Here is a 10583-nt window from a genome sequence, read left to right as displayed (position 1 = left end):
CAGGGGACCAGCTAATTATACCCCCCCGCAACAAGTTGTGGGGGGGGGGGGGGTATACTGGAATCAGGTTGTCCGTCTGTCTGTCCGTCCGCCCGTCTGTAGACGCAATGGTTTCCGGGCTCTAAAGCATTATCCTTTCCACCTACCATCACCATATCATATATATGGACTACCCATGGGATGAAGATGTTCCCTATCGATTTTGGGGTCCAAAGGTCACGTGCACTGGACATCAAAGTAGCAATATGGTTCAGTTTGTCATGCCATTTGTTTTTTACACTCAGAAAAGAGGTAGTTTATACCTATTACCAACACCCTTTGGGAGATTGGGGTAAGCGGGGGTATTCTTAGTGAGCATTGCTCACAGTACCTCTTGTTGTTTTCAATATCCAAAGTTCTAAATAAAAGAAATAACTGCATTAGGTCCCCTGAGTCACTGACCCACTGTGTCGATATTGGTCTGTCTTTTGTTGTGTATTATCAATTGAACATTCTTAACTTCTTCTTGAGGGAGGACTAAACTTAGTATATACTGTTTATGTGTGAAATATTTAGATAACATCTTTAATTTACAAGAATTACAGGAATTTACAAGTCTGTAGAGGGCCAAAATTCTGCAAAATTATGCTAAAAATGGGTGTTTTTCTCAAAATTGTGACTAAAAAATTCCCAAAGGATGATTTAAAGAAGAAAAAACCCACTAATCCTTTGAATGAGACCACAAAAACCAAAGCCACAGCAGGTGTGGCATGAAAAAGATCCCTCCCTGCTCAAAGGCCGTAAGCCTAGCATAGGCCTAAATTTTGCAGCCCTTCACCGGCAATAATGATGTCTCCATATGAGTTAAGAATTCCTGGAGTGGGATGTTAAACAATACACAATCAATCAATCACTAATCAAAAGCTGTGTATTTTTATACCCCCACCCCACCCCCGAACGAAGTTCAGGGGGGGGGGGGGTATATAGGAATCACTCTGTCTGTCCGTCTGTCTGTGCAGATTCATGTCCGGGCCATAACTTCTTTGTTCTTTGACATAGGCATACCATATTTGGCACACAGGTGGATCACCATGAGACGATGTGTCGAGTACCTTCATGACCTCTATATGACCTTGACCCTTGACCTCAAGGTCAAAATTCAAGGTTTTTTTTTTACAGTGGATTTGTGTCCGGGCCATAACTTCTTTGTTCTTTGACATAGGCATACCATATTTGGCACGCAGGTGGATCACCATGAGACGATGTGTGGAGTACCTTTATGACCTCTATGTGCCCTTGACCTCAAGGTCAAAATTAAAGGTTTTTTACAATGGATTCGTGTCCTGGCCATAACTTCTTTGTTCTTTGACATAGGCATACCATAATTGACACATGAGTGTATCACCATGAGATGATGTGCCGGGACCTTCATAACCTCCATATGACCTTGACCTCAAGTGAGCTTTTCTGATCAAAATTTGTCCGTTGTCTGTCGTGTTGGCGTCGTTGTAAACTTTTCACATTTTCATCTTCTTCTTAAGAACCACTGGGCCAGTTATAACTAAACATCGCCAAAAGCATCCTTGGGTAAAGGGCTTTCAAGTTTGTTCAAATGAAGAGCCATGACCCCTTCAAAGGGGAGATAATCACAAAAATAGGGTGGAGTCATTTAAAAATCTTTTTCTCACGAACCACTAGGCCAGAGGAGCTGAAATTTTCATGAAAGCTTCCTGACATAGTGCAAATTCAAGTTTGTTCAAATCATGGCCCCCAGGGGTAGATTGAGGCCACAATAGGGGTTCAAAGTTTTACATAGAAATATATAGGGAAAATTTTTAAAAATCTTCTTCTCAAGAGCCAATGAGCCAGAAGAGCTGAGATTTACATAAAAGCTTCCTGACATAGTGCAGATTCAAGTTATCAAAGTTTTACATGGGAAATTGGGAATAAATAGAAAAAACTTTAAAAATCATCCTCTCAAGAACCAATGGGCCAGAGGAGCTGAGATTTACATGAAAGCTTCCTGACATAGTGCAGATTCAAGTTTGTAAAAATCATGGCCTTCAGGGTTAAGTACAGACTAAGATTTTACATGCAAATATATATAGAAAGTCTTCAGATATGGGCCAAGGTAACTCAGGTAAGCGATGTGGCCCTTGGGCCTCTTGTTAGGTCACCTGAGTCATTTAGGTGACCTTTTGCAATTCAGTTATGGAAACCATGTATTTCTATAGAAAAACATTGTTTTCAACCCCCATTTGGCCCCCAGGGTGAAAACAAAAATTCTGAAACCTTCTTGTACATCTACATGACACCACCAATCATCTTCGGAAGTTCCAAAAGATGATTTAGCTATTGTGTAAAATGTATGAGGAGTTCTGGGAACCAGATCTATTTTAGAAAAAAAATTATTTTTTTAACCCTCATTTTGCCTCCAGGGTAAAAATGAATATTCTGAAACCTTATTGCAAATATATATTGCACGCCTATCATGTTACAAGATTAAATTGATTACTGGTTAAAATAAAAGAGAAGTATGAAGAAGAAGAAAGTGCAACAGACGACCAGAGTAACAACAATTTACCTGAACTTTCTTTAGATAGTATAATTATAGAACTTTACAGTAAATTAATGTCTTTCTGCACAGGATGACGAAGAAGCAGACAGAATTAGACAGGAAAGATTAGCAGCTTATGCAGCCAAAAAAGCTAAAAGTAAGAAATGGTTTCAAAATGTATTACAAAAGACCAGTAGAGTTTTCAATTGCCTGCTGGATTGATTAATAGACTTAACAATTTGGTCAGCAAAGTATCACATTTGGTTGGAATTTAGGTCACAGAGTTACTCAGGTGTGACAATGAATTGACAACTTTTTTCTCAGTGTGAGTGACAACCCCATAAATAAGATGATATAACACTCCAGTTTTACTGATTATTTCAGGAAAAGAATTTCTCTCATTATATAGGTCAATAATTATTTTCTTTGTTTCTTCAAAAATTTCTTTTCCATTTTTAAACTTCCCCTATCATATAACCAGTCATATTGTATATTGTAGAACCATTTAAAATCATGGGGGGCCAATATTTGCAAATTGCCAATACTTTAGCGTATCACTATCAAGGATATGTTTTCTGTACAATACTTTATTAGCGTAGCATTATCAAGGGTAAGATTTCTGTACAATGCTTTAGCGTAGCATTATCAAGGGTATGTTTTGTGTACATGGAAACATAGAAATATAGAAATTGTGGGTTTGTTGCAGTTTGAAATTCTTGGTATAGGGGGTACCCACGAAAATTGAGCTCCCATGAAATAAAATGATTACAAAGTATTGGTAGTTTGTGTTGGCTGATGTGTAGCTATTGGTAGACTAATAGTCTGTGTTGGCTGATGTGTAGACTAATAGTCTGTGTAGACTAATAGTTATACCCCCCGCAACAAGTTGTGGGGAGGGTATACTGGAATTGGGTTGTCCGTCTGTCTGTCCGTCCGTCCGTCTGTAGACGCAATGGTTTCCGGGCTCTAAAGCATTATCCTTTCCACCTACCGCCACCATATCATATATATGGACTACCCATGGGATGAAGATGTTCCCTATCGATTTTGGGGTCAAAGGTCAAGCGCACTGGACATCGAAGTAGCAATATGGTTTCCGGGCTCTAAAGCGTTATCCTTTCCACCTACAGTCACCATATTATACATATGGACTACCCATGGGATGAAGATGTTCCCTATCGATTTTGGGGTCCAAAGGTCAAGCACACTTGACATCGAAGTAGCAATATGGTTTCTGGGCTCTAAAGCGTTATCCTTTCCACCTACCGTCACCATATCATACATATGGACTACCCATGGGATGAAGATGTTCCCTATCAATTTTAAGGTCAAAGGTCACGCACACTGGACATCGAAGTAGCAATATGGTTCGGTTTGTCATGCCATTTGTTTTTTACACTCAGAAAAGAGGTAGTTTATACCTATCATGTGAGCATCATGATCATCACCAACACCCTTTGGGAGATTGGGGTAAGCGGGGGGGTATTCTTAGTGAGCATTGCTCACAGTACCTCTTGTTTGTGTTGGCTGATGTGTAGACTAATAGTTTGTGTTGGCTGATGTGTAGCTATTGGTAGATGTAGACTAATAGTTTGTGTTGGCTGATGTGTAGACTAATAGTTTGTGTTGGCTGATGTGTAGACTAATAGACTGTGTTGGCTGATGTGTAGCTATTGGTAGACTAATAGACTGTGTTGGCTGATGTGTAGCTATTGGTAGATGTAGACTAATAGTTTGTGTTGGCTGATGTGTAGACTAATAGTTTGTGTTGGCTGATGTGTAGACTAATAGTTTGTGTTGGCTGATGTGTAGCTATTGGTAGACTAATAGTTTGTATTGGCTGATGTGTAGCTATTACTTTAGGAAGAAAACTTTCTGACTGGTGATTTATGTGTAAAAGAAAGCTGGTTTGTGGTATTGATATCTAGCTAGTTAATATTGTAGCATGTAGTTATTTATAATCTGATCTTTTAAATCTAATGATACTTTTGTTTCTCAATGTGTGGTAAACAGTTGTAAGCTTAGATTGATGTACCAGTTGTTGTTTGTATAACATTCCTTCAAGAATTTTTCACTCATAATGAGACATCACCAGCTTTAGATGAAATGCCACAATTATTTTTACCTATGCTTAGCGCTCAAGGCCATAGCAGTGAGGGTTCTTTAACGTGCCAGCGCCTACGGCAGTACCTTTATTTTTAAGTCATCCAAAAGACCCGGGACTCTCCCTTCTAATTGTTTTAGCATTTGGTGAAGGAGCAATTACTACCTATTTTAATGTCTAAGGTTTGATGTGGCCAAGGTGTGAGTGGGGCTCAAACCCATAGAAATAGGGTCATGAAGTAAAACTTAAATCTTGAAGCATCTGCTAGTTTAATAGAAACCCTGAGCAATTTCAATACTGTTAGGTAAATATTTAGAGAAAAAAACTATAAAGATTTTAAAATGAAGGTGATTGCTCATGTGGATTTATAACTTCAATAGTGGGTGAATATCGGAAATGTCAGATCTCACAAACTCAATACACTTTACCATGCAAAGACCTCTATAGGCAGAAATATTTTTCTGATAGCCTTTTCATTACATATTTTTCAAATTCTGTGTATTTCTAAGCCTAAAAGTGTACATTTGTCAACATTTTCAGATGCAAACAAAATTTATCAGTCCATTATTTGTAAACAGATGTTGACATCACAATTGAACTTGTCCTATATTATTTGTAAACACATGTGACGTCATAATTGTAATGGAGTATCAAAATATGTAATAATAACTAAGAGGATATCTATCTGACAGAGAAGATGCCTTCAGTCATATACACATCACCCAGTAACTTGTCCTATTTGCTCTCTAGAACCAGCTCTTATTGCCAAGTCCAGTTTGGTTTTGGATGTTAAGCCATGGGATGATGAAACAGATATGGCAAAGATGGATGAGGAAGTCCGAAAGATTACTGCAGATGGACTGCTATGGGGTCAATGTAAGTTGGTTATTTTACCCATCTTTGTTTTGATATTATGATCTGATGTTAATTTGCTTTTTATCACATCTTCTTTATTTTGATATTACGGTATGATATTAAGGTAATTCCACCTTTCTAGAATTATAGGTTTAATCTTTTGTTGATTGTTGAGTTTTCAAATAATATATCTTAGTAACAAATTAAAATGATAAAAGAAGTATGTTGCTGTATTAATAAAATTTTTATCAATTAACACACATATACCTGTTATCAATGTCAGAAAATTGCAATTTTCCTTAAACAGCATTATCAATATTTCACAAAAACTGGTGAAAACAAATATTAGTATTCATAACAATTTCATGAAACTGTTTCTTTAAAAAATATACAAGATGTTTGTGAAAAATAACGGAAATCTACCACATAATGGACTTGATAAATAATTTAATGAAAACAGAGTTATTACCCCCTGGATCCAATATTTTGAAACATGATTGATTATTCATATATAACTTAAACTTTTGAAATATTTTATGGTTAACAAGATTTTTTACAATAACTATTGAAAAAGACTCCAACACAATTTATGTTTCTGTCATGCATAAATCTTATTAAATCATTGACTTTGCTCAATCTTATGGTGTCACAGGAGGGTCGAACTACATTAATTTGCTTTTTATCACCATCTTCTTTATTCTAATATTATGATCTGATATTAATTTGCTTTTTATCAAATCTTTTTTATTTTGATATTATGATCTGATATTAATATGCTTTTTTGTAGCTCACCTGAGCTGAAAGCTCAAGTGAGCTTTTCTGATTGCCTGTTGTCCGTCGTCTGTAAACTTTTCACATTTTGACTTTTTCTCCAGAACCACTGGACCAATTTCAACCAAACTTGGCGAAAAGCATCCTTCAAGTTTGTTCAAATGAAAGGCCACGACCCCTTCAAAGGGGAGATAATTACAAAAATTGCAAAAATAGGGTGAGGTCATTTAAAAAAGCACTGGGCCAGAAGAGCTGAAATTTATAGAAAGCTTCTTGCCATAGTGCAGATTTAAGTTTGTTAAAATCATCACCCATGGTGTAGGATGGGGCCACAATAGGGGATCAAATATTTTACATACAAATATATATGGAAAATCTTCTTCCTGCATGTGAATATACACATTACAAAGACTCCAAGACCTACTTTGTGACATTGTTAAAATTGTTGGAAAACGTGTTTTCTGATTTATTTTTTAGGTCACCTGAGTGACTCAGGTGACCTATTGCTCTGCGTCCGTCATCGTCCATTGTTCATCGTGCGTTACAATGGGATACATTTTTCACCGTGCAGCACGAGTTATTTTCCCCTGAATACAGGGGGTACACAACATGTTGCGGTCCTCAAGTGATTGCATCATTATAAGGAAGAGATAGAGAATTCACTACTTCTGATTGTAATTAAGTGCCAGTTTAGGAATTTTTGTAAAATTTAAGTGTAATTACTGACAAATGATATGACTGTATAATAACTCTAGTAGATGAAATTCTTATTTCTGTATCACACTACATGATGTATTTCAAAATGGAAATAACTGAATTTGAGCAAAATCAAATTTGTAGTCGTTTGGCACAATGTTCTAAGGAAATGTTCTACTCTTGGCGTGATTAGACTTCCGAAGTCCTCCAAACTGATAGTTCCAATGCTACTGACTTGGTTTTTACTTATTTAGTTTTTGTTGTACCCAATTACCAAAATGTTAAATTTGGAGAAATTGAAATTCCAATATGGTTGTAATAACTCTTGAATGTGTGCACTATTTTTTACTCCTTTTTCCAAGCAAATATGCGCCTGTTCTAATTTGAGTTATTTTATGATAATTTTATGATTTTGGTTTATAAAATAGCATAAACTGTCCCAACTTACTTTATATTGAATAAATTGAATATAAAATGCTTTCATGCCTTATAATTTAATTTAGTAAAATGTGTTTGATAATTCTAAAGAAAATATTGATTTAATATGACGTCGCTAAATGTTGCCTTAGCAACAAATGGAAACAGAAGCAAAATGTAGTACAACATCTTTCCTAGAAGAGAAAGTGTGACTTAATGACAGCTTAGTTTATACATTATAAAAATTGTTGGTTTAATCAAATGAACCAATCAAATTGAGTTTTACAAGTGAAATCAAATTATTAGCCAATACATGTATTCTTTAGTAAAGATATTAAAAGATTGCAAAATTATAACAAGTGAGCACAATTTCTCAACATAATGCAATGTGATTTTTTTTTTCCATTCAATTTAGCAAAACTGGTGCCTATTGGATATGGTATTAGGAAACTCCAGATCGGTTGTGTCATAGAAGATGATAAAATCTCCACAGATTTTCTGGAGGAAGAAATAACAGCAATTGAGGATTTAGTAAGATTTTTGCTGGAGATAATTTGGAATCATCATTGTTTATGGGGGTCAATGTTTTGGGGTAACCAAAATTTTACTGGTTCGTGGGGATGTAATTCTGTCCTAACTTCAACCTTAAGGCAGCTCACTACACAAAAGCTTATACTCTATATGACACCACGTCACAAGATGGCGATTTAAATGTGTTGTGAAATTATTTGCATCGATCGATTTGTTTGTCTTTCATTGTAGATCAGTGGTTAAAGCATTGGGCTGGAGAACTGCAGATCTCGAGTTCAAATTCCCCAGTCTTTTATTCATGTGTTGAAATAATTTTTTTGAAAATCATATTTTCATCCAAATTTGTATATTTTTTGCCTTTTTTGGCATATATATTTATTGTATATCATCATATCTTTTATAATTAAATCAGTTGTACTGATTTGAGAAACTATTTCCAGGTGTAGTGAGCCACCTTAAAACCAATCCATACGAACTTGTTAATTCACAGAAAAATTGCACAGAAAACTGATACAATGAAAGGCACTTTCCATTGTATTGAAGTGTAATTTGATTATGATTGTGACCACACACTTATAATATGACACTGTTATCTCCTCGCAATTCATTGTAATTGTGCGAGTGTGTAACACTGAGCTTGTAGACACTCTACAGACCTTTTTGCTTGATTGATTTGATAGTTCACATGTACATTTGCCATTCAGAGAGAATTTTGGGGACTAAAGGTCAAGGTTATTACAGTAGCTTAATTATCAAGGGAAAAAGTACCCTTTTGATTTTGGAGTCAAAAGGTTAAAAGTATGGTCACTACTGGACTTCCTGGGAAAGTCTTGTAAACACTTGTTGTGAGGGAATATGCCCCGCTTTGTCGCACTCTAGTATTTACATTGTATATACCTTATAATGGTTACTTAATTATACCCCCCGCAACAAGTTGTGGGGGGGGTATACTGGAATTGGGTTGTCCGTCTGTCTGTCCGTCCGTCCGTCTGTCTGTAGACGCAATGGTTTCCGGACTCTAAAGCATTATCCTTTCCACCTACCGTCACCATATCATACATATGGACTACCCATGGGATGAAGATGTTCCCTATCGATTTTGGGGTCAAAAGGTCAAAGGTCAAGCGCACTGGACATCGAAGAAGCAATATGGTTTCCGGGCTCTAAAGCGTTATCCTTTCTACCTACAGTCACCATATCATACATATGGACTACCCATGGGATGAAGATGTTCCCTATCGATTTTGGGGTCAAAAGGTCAAAGGTCAAGCGCACTGGACATCGAAGTAGCAATATGGTTTCCGGGCTCTAAAGCGTTATCCTTTCCACCTACAGTCACCATATCATACATATGGACTACCCATGGCATGAAGATGTTCCCTATCGATTTTGGGGTCAAAAGGTCAAAGGTCAAGTGCACTGGACATCGAAGTAGCAATATGGTTTCCGGGCTCTAAAGCCTTATCCTTTCCACCTGCAGTCACCATATCATACATATGGACTACCCATGGGATGAAGATGTTCCCTATCGATTTTGGGGTCAAAAGGTCAAAGGTCAAGTGCACTGGACATCGAAGTAGCAATATGGTTTCCGGGCTCTAAAGCGTTATCCTTTCCACCTACAGTCACCATATCATACATATGGACTACCCATGGGATGAAGATGTTCCCTATTGATTTTGGGGTCAAAAGGTCAAAGGTCAAGCGCACTGGACATCGAAGTAGCAATATGGTTTCCGGGCTCTAAAGCGTTATCCTTTCCACCTACAGTCACCATATCATACATATGGACTACCCATGGGATGAAGATGTTCCCTATCGATTTTGGGGTCCAAAGGTCACGCGCACTGGACATCAAAGTAGCAATATGGTTCGGTTTGTCATGCCATTTGTTTTTTACACTCAGAAAAGAGGTAGTTTATACCTATTACCAACACCCTTTGGGAGATTGGGGTAAGCGGGGGGTATTCTTAGTGAGCATTGCTCACAGTACCTCTTGTTTTTTATTTGGTAAAACTAAAAGTAGTGTATAAAATATCTGTATTTTGCATTTGGGGGTTTAATTATGATTCAGAAGTTGTAATTCCTTCATACTAATATATCATGGATTTTCTTGCAGGTACAAAGTATGGATGTAGCAGCTTTCAACAAGATATAGACTTTTCTACACAATAAATATATCCTCAGCAGTTGTTTTTGTGTAGAGTTGTGAATTTTTGCTTTTAAAAGTGTTCATGGTGACATATACTGTATTCTTCACGAGGTTTATGAGTTGTACACTAGGAAAAGTACTGTAAAAATAGTACATTTTGTGATGTCTTCTCCTGAGCACCAGAAGAAACCATCCGCTACATCAATACATCGCAAAATGTTTATTGTTGTAGGTCAACTAGTGTTTGGTTTTTTAGCTCACCTGAGCTGAAAGCTCAAGTGAGCTTTTCTGATCGCTTTTTGTCCATCGTCTGTCTGTCCGTCTGTCTAACATATACATTTTCAACTTCTTCTCCAAAACCACTGGGCCAATTTTAACCAATGTTGGCACAAATCATCCTTGGGTGAAGGGGATTCACAATTGTTCAAATGAGGGCCAACCCCCTTATCCAAGGGGAGATAATAGCAAATCAGTAAAAATACACTGAAAATTTTTAAAAATCTTCTTCTCCAGAACCAGTA

General features: G+C 36.8%; 1 protein-coding gene across 3 annotated transcripts in view; it reads left to right on the top strand.

Moving 5' to 3' along the window:
* Positions 1–10102, top strand: part of LOC125648433 (elongation factor 1-delta) — a 27538-nt gene extending 17436 nt beyond the window's left edge. For all 3 annotated transcript variants that reach the window (XM_048875548.2, XM_048875549.2, XM_048875547.2), the window contains 4 exons: positions 2627–2693; positions 5391–5516; positions 7795–7910; positions 10030–10102. In XM_048875548.2, the coding sequence (XP_048731505.1) occupies positions 2627–2693; positions 5391–5516; positions 7795–7910; positions 10030–10068 (348 nt within the window). In that variant the 3' untranslated portion in view covers positions 10069–10102. The remainder of the gene's footprint in view (positions 1–2626; positions 2694–5390; positions 5517–7794; positions 7911–10029) is intronic.
* Positions 10103–10583: the final 481 nt, after the last annotated feature.

The sequence above is a fragment of the Ostrea edulis genome, chromosome 6 (genome assembly GCF_947568905.1).
Source record: "Ostrea edulis chromosome 6, xbOstEdul1.1, whole genome shotgun sequence".
NCBI lineage: Eukaryota > Metazoa > Mollusca > Bivalvia > Ostreida > Ostreidae > Ostrea > Ostrea edulis.
Note: the sequence above shows the minus strand (reverse complement) of the source record. Positions and strands in the feature narration are given on the sequence as shown.